The sequence below is a fragment of the Suncus etruscus genome, chromosome 15 (assembly GCF_024139225.1).
Source record: "Suncus etruscus isolate mSunEtr1 chromosome 15, mSunEtr1.pri.cur, whole genome shotgun sequence".
Lineage (NCBI taxonomy): Eukaryota > Metazoa > Chordata > Mammalia > Eulipotyphla > Soricidae > Suncus > Suncus etruscus.
In genome coordinates this window covers 78,600,187-78,613,878 of record NC_064862.1, presented here as the reverse complement: position 1 = coordinate 78,613,878, position 13,692 = coordinate 78,600,187, and the positions used below count along the sequence as shown (strand labels likewise).

Sequence of the window (13,692 nt, the reverse complement as noted above, 5' to 3'; positions counted from 1 at the left end):
CTCACAGGCCTTAGCACTTGTGGGCCCATGCTCTGGGCACCTGATGCCAGTGCTCTTCCTATGAGAGCAGAACAATGCCCAGTGTCCCTGGTGACAATGAGGCCTAGAACTAGTTAAAGGGAAATCAGAGACTCACCCGTTTGGCCCTGGACACAGCCTGTGGTGGATGAGAGATGCCTGCCACTGTGACAGCAGCTATTTTGTGCTAATGAGGTGTTAATGTTTTTAAAGGAATTAGTCAATGTACCTTTAAGGGGTGATCATGCCCTCCCTTTGTAATGGCAGTTGGACTGGGACATATCCCCCCTCGGATAAATCCCCCTGTCATTGACGATTGCCCTAAGTATAAAAATGAGAGCCTGGCAGTTACTGGAGGGACCAGTTCTGAGCCACTGAGAGATCAGCACAAGAGCAGGCTTTCGATACAGCACCAAGCAATGGGGCTGAGGAACTGTATCCACCCGGGGCCTGTGTCCCCACCTGTCCTGTGATCCTCAGCGAAAGACTGAGTGCAAGGGAGGGTTGGAGACAATGACTTGGGGACATTTTAATGCAAGAATAAGAGGAAAGTGGCACCTTTGCTGCCTGCTTGGAAAGGAACAGCAAGGTGACCACAGCCCCTGCACCGGGCAGTCCTGCTCCAGGTTCTCAGCACTGCTGCCCTGGCCACACCCCTGTTTTGGCAAGTGTGCCACAGTTTTGAATGGGCTGTACTTGGCTACGAAAGGGATGTACTCAGCTTGTGTCCTGCATGGCAGATCCCATCTGTCTGCAGGAGCCAGGCCAGCCCCAGGGGCATCATGCTTCTCTTGTGTGGTCACAGCCCTGCGGCCCTGGGAACCTCCCACAGCCCTGCCGGCCCCCTGGTGGCCCCTGACTGGGCTGGGAGATGCATCCTCAGATGGCACCTGGGGCCCTGACCTGACCTCTGTATGGGCCCCTTGGACCCAGGTGTCCTCCTCACAGCTGGTCCTCATCCACCCAGACAGTCTTGCGCTGCTCCTCGGCGATCCTGTCCTTGAGGACACGCAGCAGCTCGTCCACGCTGCTCCACGCATCCACCTCCACCGTGGCGTAGAGGCAGGGCAGCGCTTCCAGCTCCTTCTCCTTCCGCCGGCACAGGCGCAGGAACTCCTCCTCTGTCTCGGGCCGTGGCAGCATCTTCCTACAGGCACAGGGCAGTGAACACTGGCCTCAAAGTTGCCTTCCAGTCCCAGCTGCCACATCTCAGGTCTGGGGCACTATTGTTCCTTTCCCCTGGGGGTTGCCCCAAACAACTGCGCAGCACCCAGACGGCAGGGCCCTGCTGGTCCCACTAGGCCCCATCATCATCTCTGGAGCCTGTCCCTGTCCCCTAGCTCTGCTTCAGCATATACCCAAGACCAGCCCCTCCCCAGCAATTCCAAGCCCCCCCCCAGCAGTCCCAAGTCCCCCCCTCCAAGGTTCCCTAGTCCAATCCCTAGCAGTCCCAAGCTCCACCCCTCAATGACCCAAACTATTCCCCTCAGTGCCCCCAGCCCCACCCCCCCAAGGCCCTAGCAGTGCCCCCAGAAGCACCAATCCCCACACCTGGCAGGAATAGGCCCACTCCCAGCACATTTTCAACCCTGTCCCCAGCATGTTTCCCATGCCCCCAGCCCCTGGGTTGAAGGCCCTGTTTGCACCCAAGTGGTCTGTTGAAGGGTTCTGTGGTGCCCAAGGCTGGAGGGGCACAGGGCTAGTGATCTCACCTGAACCTCTTGATGTTCTTCTCGGACACACGGATGAAGAGTACAATGGGGTAGATGCCAGCCCGTATGAGGTCGCGGGAGCAACTCAGCCCAGCCTCCAGCAGGCAGTGCTTATTCTATAGGACACTGGGTTCAGGGAAGTGGTGGGCCTGGCCCGTAGGCCGCACCAAGGGTCACCCCGTGTGTGAGCTCAGCCCCATGGGCCCAGATGTGGCCACGATTCGGGAACCTGAGTTAGTGACCTGTGGGGCACCTGATCAAGGAAGGGCCTGTGTGTTGGAAGGTTCCCAGTTTGCACCGGCAGAGGTGATGACCCCAGACATCCTCAGCCCTGCATCAGTGCTGCCCTGCCTAGTCTGCACCCTGACACTTCCCAATGTGGCTAACCCCCCTAGGTGCCAACAGTGCCCCTCTGACATCCACACCAGCTCCCAAAACTAGCAAACTGCCCCAGCTCCGATCCAGTTAGTATTCTTGAATCTGAAGCCATCGCCCACCTGCCTGGCCCTCATTTGCTCTCTGCCATCAGCACAGCTAGAAATGATCTGGACACACAAAGCTGCTCCAGGAGGTAGGAGCAGCAGCTGGGGAGGGGATGGGAAGCCCCAGAGCTGTGGCTTCACCTGAGGAATTGAGGTCTTGGTAGTGGCCCAGGGGTGGGTGGTGTGTGGATGTGGCCCCCGCCCAGCCTCACCTTGGCAGCCACAGCCTCTATGTTGACTGGCATAATGCACTCGAAGGTGTTGGGGTTCTTCTCTCGGGAGTGGATGATGGTCCCTGCCTTCTGCTTCCTGAGGAACTCTTCTCTCGTGAGGACGTCTGCAAAGGGCAAGAACATCTTGGTCTCCTCTGGATGCCTACATGACTCTTGTCCTCCCACCAAAGTGAGACTCCCTGACAGCAGGTCCAGACTCTTGGGCTCAGCTTTCAGCAGTACAAATCCCAGACACAGCAGCTCATGCATGTGGTCTGGGTGGATCATCAGCTGCTAATCAGGAGGCCACTAATCTACTCACCCACACATGTTCACCCTGGATTCATCTATCCATCCATCCATCTATTCAGCTTTCCATGAAATTTCCATGCATGCAACCATCATCTGTCTACCCACCCATTCATCCATCCATCATCTATCCATCCATCTACCCATCCATCCACCCACCTATCCATCATCCGTCAATCTACTCATACACACTATCCATCTACCCATCCATCATCCACCCACCCATTCATTTATTCATCATTCATTCATCATCCATCCATCCATCATTTATTCATCTATCCGTCCATCCACCCATTCATCTATCCATCATCCATCCATCCATCCATCCATCCACCCACCTATCCATTATCCATCCATCCATCCATCCATTTTCACATCTATACATCCATTCACCCACCCATTCACCCATATATTCCTCTTTTCACCTAACTATTCATTCACATTCATGTATCCATCCATTCATCCACCCATCCTGCCATGCAATCATTCATGCACATATAAAGACATAATATACACACTCACACAGATATACACACCCATACACATACTCACATACACCAAGCAACATACACATCACACATATCCTGCCTGATTTATTCATGTAAACCCCTAAGGGTGTCACCCACACAGATGGGTTGGGAGGGATAAATGCTTAAATGGAAGCATGTCAGTTGAGGGGATGGAGTTCCAAACAATAAACTTGCACAAAGCCATGGTACTACTCAGTGCCTGGTTGGGCCCTTCTCCCTCATGCATCTGACAACCCAGTTTAACGACTATCTGAGACTGACTGGTGTGGGCAATGTCTCCCCCTCCCAACCAAATAGCACAGCTATGGGGACGGACAAAGCCCACCTAACATCCTCAGTGCTGTTCTGGCTGACCCTGTGTCTTTCACCGTCACCCTTGTGAACATTACAGACCCTCCTCCCTGCTTCCCTGTCTTGGACGGCTGCAGCTGCAGGTGGAAGAGGGGGCAAGGAGGAGAGGAAGAGAAGGGGAAGTTGGAGGAAGCAGAGAGAAGATGGAAGGGGGAAGGAGGGAGGAGAGAGGGGAAAGAGTGGAGATATGAGGAGGGGAGGAGGGGAGGAGAGAGGCCCTGGGAGGGATCAGGAAGGCTGAGGATGCCGCACCTGGCTTGCACATAGTGAGCTCCATGGCGCCACCTGAGTTGAGCAGCCTCTGCACCAGCGCCCGGGCCAGCATGCTGGGTGTGAAGAGCACAGGCCGGCGGCGTTCGCAGTAGACAGGGCGCACCAGGCTGTAGGGGGTCAGGCTGAGGGTCCTGCTCAATTCGCTTTCGGGCTCCGACTCTGGGGACAATAGGGAGGGCTGGAGCGAGTGGCCCAAGCAGCTGCCCAGGGGGCAGTGGGGTCCAGAGTAGCCGGTGCTGGGAGGAAATTATGGCTCCAGTACAGCAGTGATGTTAGTTGACAGGGTGGGGCTTGGTGGGCACCCCTGATGTATCTGGGGGGGACCCTATGACCCTCACCTTCCGGTCTCTCAGCCTGGGCTTTGGTGGCATCCAGCGAGGCCCGGGTCTTGCTCCCCAGCGGGCTTCCTGAGATAATACGGACGCGTTCGTTGCTGTTCATGCGCTTGTACTTATTCTCAGACCTGCTGACAAACTGGGCGGAAGGTGGAGTGCAGCAGTGGGTACCAGGCCCACCGTGGGGGACACTACACATTCCAGTTCCCTCCACTGCATATTTCTCAGGACCTCTGAGGCCTCAGAGGGGCTGTGGCTGGCTTGGGAGCACCAGGTATAAGAGAAAAGCCAGACAGAAATACACCTAAGAAATCTCACACCCACTGCAAGTCATGCTGAAAATGGAACCAAAAAGAGCTCAAACACACCATCGGGTGGCTTGGAGAGAAATTTCCTATTCAATCAAGGCATAAAGTGACCTGCAGATCCACACTGAGCTATAGCCTATATATCATTTCTGATTTAAAAAATTAACTTCTGGGGGCCAGAGAGATAGCATGGAGTAGTAAGGTGTTTGCCTTGAGTCCAGAAGGATGGTGGTTTGAATCCCAGCACCCCATATGGTCCCCCGAGCCTGCCAGGAGCGATTTCTGAGCATAGAGCCAGGATGTGACCCAAAGATACAAAAAGAAAATTAACTTTTGGGGGCCAGAGAAGGACAAGGGAGCAGTAGGAAGGTACCCCTAGAAAACAGCCAATCATTTTTTTTTGGTTTTAGGACCACACCCTGTGATGTTCAGGGGTTACTCCTGGCTATGCACTCAGAAATTGCTCCTGGCTTGGGAGATCATATGGGAACCTGAGGAACCGAGGTCTATCCTGGATCAACCATGTGCAAGGCAAATACTTTACTGCTGTGCTATTGCTCCGGCCCCAACCAATCTTTTTAAGGATCATCAGAAAGCTGGAACCTCCTTATATACTTTCCCTATATAATCTTCCTCATGACCTTGGGCAGGGCTCATCTCCTTTGGGGGCTGGCTGGGCTGACCACTATGGGGGTCTTGTTGGTAGAGGAATTAAAGTATTAAACTTGGGGGGCCGGAGAGATAGCATGGAGGTAAGGTGTTTGCCTGTGTCCAAAGGATGGTGGTTTGAATCCCGGCATATGTATGGTCCCCTGAGCCTGCCAGGAGCGATTTCTGAGCATAAAGCCAGGAATAACCCCTGAGCGCTGCTGGGTGTGACCCAAAAACCAAAAAAAAAAAAAAAAAAAAAAAAAAGTATTAAACTTAAAAAAAAAACAAAAACTTTTTTTTTTGCCATACCCGGCAGTGCTCAGGGGTTACTCCTGGCTGTCTGCTCAGAAATAGCTCCTGGCAGGCACGGGGGACCATATGGGACACCGGGATTCGAACCAACCACCTTAGGTCCTGGATCGACTGCTTGCAAGGCAAACGCCCCTATGCTATCTCTCTGGGCCCCCAAAATTAACATTTTAAAGCAAGTTGCTAAGCTTTCTTGTGTGTGTGTGTGTGTGTGTGTGTGTGTGTGTGTGTGTGTGTGTGTGTGTGTGTGATATTCCCAGAGGTGTTTAGGCATGACCTCCAGTAGTACAGGGGACCCAGTGTCATGGGCCATGGCAGCTGTGTACACGACACAGTACCCTGGTACCCTCCACCTAGGAAGCTTGCTGCACTCAAACATTTTCTCTCATCTGGTCTGAAGGTGGGATTTGGTTACTACAGGGCAGAGATGGGAAGGGCCAGGGCAGGGGATGGCTAATGAGTATCTGGGATTCCCTACCTGCAGAAGTTGCCCAAACAGGAAACTGGCTCTTGAGAGGCGGGGGCTGACTCGGGGGTCCGTGGCCGGCTGTGGTTCTTCTGGTTGTAGGGTATTCTGTAGGGCATAAAGGGGCAGGGGGCTGAGAGCCAAAGGGAGAGCAGCAGCAGTTGAGGACCCTGGGCAAGAGTCAGCTGGGAGGTGGGGGGAGAATCCCGAGACTCAGGGGAAGGCACAGGTCCCCACAGTGACTATAGATCAGCCTGGCAGGTGACCCCTTTGAGGGGATGAAGCTCCCCAGTGGGGTGCAGCACCTACCCGGAGGGTCCGCAGTGTGTGGTTGGCAGGTTCAGAGTCGTCCCGGCCGCCCCTCTGGGCCAGACGCTGCAGCTTCACCAAGAGCAGCTGCTGGGCCCTGTGAATGAACAGGAGGTGCTTTAGGAGTTGTGCCTAAAATGTAGGTGTACAATTGCATGTGTGTATACATGTGTATGTTTTTGTGCATGCATATGCAGCATGTCTGCATGTGCATCTGTTCATGGGGAGTATCTGGGCAGCATGTTAACACTGAGCCCCAGGACCCCAGGGACCAGGCCCTTGGGCCACACCCCTGGGCCTGGCTCAGACAGGAACTGATGCACCCCTGCTGGCTCAGTGGCTGCCATCAGGCATACCAGGTGTGCCATCTGCATAGCACGGATGGGTTCATGAGGCCTCAGATACCTGGAGATCACCTGGGGCTACTGTCTAAGGGACCCTGTGCTCAGGTCTGGCCAGTTATTGCCAGATAACATGGGGGATGGGCAATAGAGTAGAATTGATGGGCACGGGCCAGTCTGGAGAGGTCTAAGTATGAACAGGGCTGAGACGTGGCGATGCAGCAGGACTTTGGGGCAAAGTGTTCTTGGGGACAAAGGCTCAGCCCTCTTGGATGCCCGACCCTCTCATGGGCTGTCTCCGGGTCTGTCTCCTCGCTGCAGTCCACTGTCCCATCCCTCTGCCACCTCACCGGCTGTAGCTGGGGATGGTTCCCACTTCTAAGTCATGGTCGGTGAAGGGGTCTACACGCGCACATAGCCATTCGTGGCGGTCCTGATACATGGTGTCACGGACATGCACCACATCATCACAGTGGAGGGACAGCGAGCAGGCGTCCAGCTGGCTGGAGATATTCAGGTTTAGCCGGATGTAGAAGGAGTCACCGGATGTGATGGCTCCATCCTCCATGTCTTTTAGCAGCTTCCGGTACCCTGGGTGTGTAATGGGGAGAGGGGGCTTGGGATGGGGGAGCACACACAATGCCCTCCACCTCTGAAGGGCTCCAAGTCCACCACCAGATGTCTCTGCAATGACCCATTTGGCATTGGCCCCCTTGGGTCCCTGCTGGGCAGACAGCTGCATCTTGAGGTGTCAACTGTCTTCCCTAAATCCCTGAAGGGGTCCACTGTTCCTGGTCTGTCTGGTGCTGACCTTCATGGTTGACCTTGTAGTGGAGCGTGATGGGGCCGCTGCATCTTTGGAGGGTCCAGCGTGCCTCTTCCTTTGTGCACGCGTCCAGGGGGACACTCTGCCTCTCGCCCCGGATACAGCCCTCGAGCTAGAGTGGAGATAGGCCTCTGGCCACTGTGCCCAGTGCTGGGACCCCGCTGTGTCCTCCAACCCCAAGAAGGTATACCAGCCCCTCACCAGCAGCAGCTGGTGGCCCTCATGGAGTCCGGCCTTCTCTGCCTGTGAGCCTGGCTTGACCGAGTGGACAAAGCTGCCTCGTGCATTACCGCCGAGCAGGGTGAGCTGGGATGGGAGACTGTCCCCACTCAGAGTGGTCCGGTGCACCACCAGCCCAGGGCCTCGTGTTTGCCCTGCTGAAGTCACTGATGGCCGGAAGGGTCTAGGGAAGGGGCAGCAGTCAGGCAGCTCCTGGCCCATGGGGGAAGGGACCAGGGTACCAGCTGCCGCTGCCCGAGTTTCTGAAGCACCAACTGCACTGCCCATCCTGTCCCACCTACCCACCCCAAGTGAGCCTTGGACTCTTGGCCTATCCCTGACTCAGGCCCTGGAAGCCATCATTCACTCTGAGCTGTTGAGACTCCCTCATCTGCCTTTAGGAGCACATGGGGTGACCCACCCCCATACCTTTCCAGGGAGAACTTCCTGAACATGAGGTGCACCTGCTCCAGGTCATAGGCATCCAGGCCCTCGGACTGGTGGGAGGAGGATGAGGAGTGGATAGAGGGGGGCCCAAAGGACGAGAGCTCATGGCTGTCATCTGCAGGGAGACCGTGAGGGTAGGGGTGGGGGGGGCGGGCCGCCCCTCTCTATGACCCTGCCCAGTCCAGTTCTCTTTGACAACAGTTGGGACCTTCTGTCTGCCTTCACCTTTCAGACACCCTTTTGGAGACCCCTTGGGAATGGCTGGGAAATTCTCTACTGGGAAATACGCATGTTTGTGAATGTAGGTGAATACAGTTGTGTCTGCCTGTGTGTATGTGCGCACAAATTGTATTTGAACATGTGTGTTAGTCTTTGTGTACTCTCACATGAATTCAGGTGCATGTAGGGTAAGAGCACACCCATGTTTGTGTATGTTTCTCACATGTGTCCATGTTAGTGTATGTTTCCCACAGGTGTAGGGATGCATGACACACATGCGGTGCAAACATGCGCATGCATGTACAAGTACAAAAAGTATATACACATGTGAACCCATGCACAAACCCATGTATACACATGTATATGATCCTATATGTTCAAGTGTGTAAAGTGAATGCACATGGCCTTCATGCCCTTCTCCTCTATCAGTGCTTCTCACTCTGTGCTTGGACTCATAGGGTATGTGTTTTCTTCACGGCCCCTGATGCCTCCCCAGCAGGATGGAGGGCTGGACGGGCCAGTGCAGACCACAGACAGCCCCTCTGCTCAGCGCCTGTAGACTCCCTACCCTCATGGCAGCCTCTGCAGAGGCTGTTGGCGGCTGATAACAAAGACTCCTGTACGCGAGGAATTTACCCGACGCTGCAGAAAGTCTTTGGCCCCCTGCCCAGAACTCTCTTCCCGGCTCTGTCCTTTCCAAAACTCTTTCAATTCTTCTCATTACCGCCTCTATTAGGTGCTAACCTCTCTTTAACACTTGATGGCTTCGGATGGGCCCCAATTAGGCAGGGACACTCACTCATCCTCCTTCTGCTCCTCCCGCAGCCCAGCGGGGACAGAGCAGGGGCCATGCACCCTGACACCAGGGTCTGTGCCCAGCCCTGGAGTTTCTCAGTTTGTCCCCCGTCACCACCTCAGCAGGGACACCACATCCCCATGACTCAGGAGCTGTCTCAGAGGGGCCCTTGGCCCCTTCCCACCCCTTCTCTGGATCACTCAAGTAGATGGTCCTCAGCACTGTGCCCTAGAGTTGCTGCCCCCTCAGGCCACGGTGATTACCAGAACTTGAGAAGAGACTCTTGTTTGGGGACAAGCTCCCAATGCCAGTTTTCTGCACTGAACATTCTGGGCCCTAGAACTGCTCCACACACTCAGCTCTCATGATCTTGTCGCATCTCCTCAGTCACCTGCCCCACCCTCTGATTTCAAGGTGCCTCTTAAGGCACCTTGGACCTCACCCCACCACAGCTAGGCCCTTGGGCTTTGCAAGTCTGTCAAGAATTAAAGGCTCTTGCCCGCTGGTTCCCTGCTCGCAGTCACCCTCAATCCATGAACTCCCTCAGCCCATAGATATGTTCAGTCCATGGATACCCTCAGACCATGAACTCCTTCAGCAAATGGACTCCCTCAGCCCATGAACTTCTTCAACCTATGAACACCCTCAACCCACTAACTCCAGGGTCAGCAGCCTGTAACTCTTCCCAGGCACCCTCAGATTACATGCCTCAGCACCTGTCTATAAGTGGGGCCAGTGCTGGACTGCCCTGACCAGTAGCCGTGGCCGGTAGAGGCTTGATGTGTGTGCAACTGTCCCACCATAACCCCTTAGCCCCCATGGGCACGTACCGTCAAGGTCCAGGGCCTCAAAGCCACCACTGTCATTGTCCTCCTCAATTATGCTGCAAGACATGGGGTGGGGCCCATGTACATGAGTGCACAGGTGAGGCCCAAAGTATATGCACACACAGGGGGATTCATGTACACGTGTGCACAGGTGGGGCCTATCCATGTACATGGGCAACCCAGGGAAAGACATGCTGTGTCCTGGTTTTCATGAGACTATGGTAGAGGGTGGGACTGGGGAGTTTTGTCTGCCCTTCCTCCCCCTTCCTCATCTGCAGTGGAGGGGTTAAAGGGGCCAGGTTCCTGACTGCAGGGCCTCTCAGCAGGAGCCCAAATGTTTAGTGCTTTAGTAGTTGGGGCCCCCCAGGGCCTCTCCCTATTGTTCAAGGGCCGAATCTGCCAACTCTGAGCTTTTCAGGCCCCTTGGACCCACCTGCGGTGAGGGGCATCCTCCTTACAGCGCCGCATGATGGAATCATTCCCTGGGGGCTCAGCCGTGATGGACATAATGCTGGACCGAATCCGGTGTCGGGGCTGCAGGCAGGTGGGTGAGAATACCACGGCTTAGCATGGGCCGCTCTGAACCTCTGCATACATATATGCACAGAAACAGAAACACATACACAAGGGACAGGAACACACATAACATAGACACACAGGAACACAAACATATATAAACACACTACATATACGCACAAGAACATGAACACAACACATATACATATGCACAGAGAAACAGGAAGACAACATATATATAAATATGAACACATCTAACACAGGAAAAGAACATGCAACACATGCACACAACATATTTACACATGGATCCACACCTGGAAACATGAATATGCACACTTCCACAGACAATATATATACACTGAAACAAGAATATATACATACACAGACACACACAATGGGCTGAGCTGCCTCTCAGCATGACCTTGGCAGAAAAGCTGCAGGAGGCTGGGCAGCAGAAGCCTGGTGCACATCTGCCCGAACATCTGCTCACTGCCTCGGAAGGGCGGGTAGGAGCCTCAATAAGGTCAGTGGTCTCGATGCCCGCACCGTGAACCAGCAGGACCCTGAGCTGGGGTGACCCTATGAACCTTCCTGCTAGCCCACCCACTACCCAGCCATGCACCCTGGCATGCTGTCCATGCCAGGCCCCTGTTCCCAGGGCTGAATCTGGAGCAGAGTCGTCCAGCCCTGGCCTCCCTGGAGCGCATTCTGGGCCCAGTCTTTCACTGGGACTGCCTGCTCTGCCTGCCTGGTGCCTCTGCCCAGCATCTGCTGTCTTTGCCCTCCCGCCTCGGGCAGAGAAGTCCTGGCAGCCCACTTGCTCTGCCCCAGCCCTTCGGAACTCAGTGCAGCCTCCTGCCAAGTGTCAAATTAGGAAAGGATGCAGCAAGAAGGCATCAGTGCATCTGGGGGCTAAAGCCCCAGGGTTTGCATGAAGTGGGGGAGGTGGGCATGCTTACCATGGAGAAGGTGGTGGAGACAGGTGGAGACCTGCAGGAGCTAGGGCTTCCTGTGCTGCCATCCTCCTCGTGTCCCCGGGCTGTCCCTGTATGGCAGGCAAGAGAAGCAGCAGAGGAAGGAGGTGCTTGAGCCCAGCCCTGCTGCTCCTGACAAGGGCTGGTCTCAGACACTCACAGCCCCCCAGACCCTGCAGGGACTGGGACCCAGTTCTCAGGGTGGTGAGGCCAGTCCTCAGCTCTGTCCATGTCATAGTGGCAGGCCTAGCCACTCATCTTTCCATTCCTAGGTGCTTCTCTGGAAGAGTCCAGGGGCCTGAACCCCTCTTCCCAGCCTCCCTCCAGCCTCCCCTTCTGGATGTTCTCTCCAGCAGATGGACAGTGCAGGACTCACCTTGAGAGTCAGCAGCCACTTGCTTCAGGCTGATGGGGGACTTGGCACGCTGCAGCTGGCCGGGAGGAGCCGAGGACAGAAGAGCACATCAAGGCATGTCCTATGCTGGAGCTTAGACCAGAACCCGCCCAGGCTCCAGAGGGAGCAGCTGTGGGTTAGCATAGCTGGTTGTTTTCAGGAAAGATCGCAGCCCAGCCACTCTTAGCCCAGTGGCTTTCAGTGCCCCCTGGGACTTTGACTGCTGCCATAGCTTCTGGTTCCATGGGTAAGAGTTGGGAATGGCAGGGGATAGAATGTTTGAAGGGGACACATAGCCAGGTCCTAGCATGCTTTTCCCTTCTTAGATGACCTCTTTCAGTCACTATCACCTACTCACCCATCCACCCACTTATCCACCATTCACCTTTTCTTTTTTTTCTTTTTTCCCTTTTTTTTGGTTTTTGGGTCCCACCTGGCAGCACTCAGGGGTTACTTCTGGCTCTATGCTCAGAAATCGCCCTGGCAGGCTCGAGGAACATATGGGATGCCAGGATTCGAACCACTGTCCTTGTACATGCAAGGCAAATGCCTTACCTCCATGCTATCTCTCCGGTCCCCCATTCACCTTTTCATTCACTCATCCATCATCTATTCACTCATCCACCCATCACCATCCATCCACCCATCCATCCATCCATCCATCCATCCATCCATCCATCCATCCATCCACTAACCATTCATCATTCATCTATCTATTCACCCATCCATCTACCCATCCATTGACTCATACACCCATCTACCATCCTTCGATTCACTCATCTACCCATTCACCAACTATCCACTCATTCATTCATTTATTCATTTATCCAGCTATGCATTCACCCATTCATCTACTATCCATCCACCATCCACCCTCCATCCATCCATCTTCCATTCACCCACCTATTCACTTACTCATCCATTCATGCCTATACTCACTCAATCTCTCATTTACTCACCCACATATTCCTCCACTATTCACTTGCACACTCACTCAACTACTCGCTCACACTCACTTTTTCACACCTACCTCTCCTTCAGACATTCTCTTGCTAATACATGCACTCACACGCTCTTCGGACATTTTCATTCTCATCTCTCATTTACACACACACACACTCTCTCATGAGAGTAAACAGTGCACATGGATTGATTGCACCAGATACTGAGCAGATGGATTCCCGCTCCACCTCCAGCTCCCAAATGGTGCCTATCACAAGCAATTAACGTAAAAGCACCCGCTGAAGACAATACTTATTTGTTGAATAAATAGATGAATTTGAAAATAATGCTCCTTTCTCTCTCCCGCGCCCTCTCTCTGCTCAAACTTCCATTGCACGGAGAGGAGATGAGAGCTGGCAAAACTAGCAAACAGAAGCATGAGCCATGGAACCCGCCTTCTGGGCTGAGCTGGGTCAGGTTGCAGCTGAGGGGCTTAAAGCATGCCAGTTCCCAGCATGACTGGTCCTGAGCATAGCCTTCAGGGGTTCCTGGCTCCCTGAAACCACCCTTCCCACCCACACCTGCATAGCCTGGGCCCCATGGCACCTGAATTCCCTTGAGGTTCATCCTGCGCTTAGGGGGGTGGTAGGGCAGGAAGTATCTGCTGTCCTCTGGAGAATCCTCAGATGTGGAAGAGTCGTCGGCTTCCTGGCCATTGGTTCTGGGGCTGATGTCCCCCAAGCTCTGAGAGATGATGGTGACTGGCAGATTCCGGGGCAGGCTCTGGAGACAAAGTGTGTCAGCACCAGAGATGGAGCATGAGGGCAGCTGGTTGGTTGGTCTTGATTCTGTTTTCTGGTCATGTGGGAAACTTGGTGTGGGGGAACATCTCCTGTTCCCAGGTTCCAAGTGAACACTCAAGCCCA

General features: G+C 54.4%; 1 protein-coding gene across 1 annotated transcript in view; it reads right to left on the bottom strand.

Moving 5' to 3' along the window:
* Positions 1-737: 737 nt before the first annotated feature.
* The window catches only part of CARD11 (caspase recruitment domain family member 11), a 54,902-nt gene continuing 41,947 nt past the window's right edge, over positions 738-13,692 (bottom strand). The window contains exons 19-34 of the mRNA XM_049788198.1: positions 13,373-13,549; positions 11,807-11,861; positions 11,416-11,495; positions 10,374-10,474; positions 9,944-9,996; positions 8,081-8,213; positions 7,634-7,835; positions 7,418-7,544; positions 6,957-7,197; positions 6,266-6,362; positions 5,969-6,064; positions 4,226-4,361; positions 3,867-4,046; positions 2,425-2,549; positions 1,731-1,846; positions 738-1,165 (exon numbers count right to left, since the gene is read on the bottom strand). Coding sequence (XP_049644155.1) covers positions 961-1,165; positions 1,731-1,846; positions 2,425-2,549; positions 3,867-4,046; positions 4,226-4,361; positions 5,969-6,064; positions 6,266-6,362; positions 6,957-7,197; positions 7,418-7,544; positions 7,634-7,835; positions 8,081-8,213; positions 9,944-9,996; positions 10,374-10,474; positions 11,416-11,495; positions 11,807-11,861; positions 13,373-13,549 — 2,124 coding nt within the window. The 3' untranslated portion in view covers positions 738-960. The remainder of the gene's footprint in view (positions 1,166-1,730; positions 1,847-2,424; positions 2,550-3,866; positions 4,047-4,225; positions 4,362-5,968; positions 6,065-6,265; positions 6,363-6,956; positions 7,198-7,417; positions 7,545-7,633; positions 7,836-8,080; positions 8,214-9,943; positions 9,997-10,373; positions 10,475-11,415; positions 11,496-11,806; positions 11,862-13,372; positions 13,550-13,692) is intronic.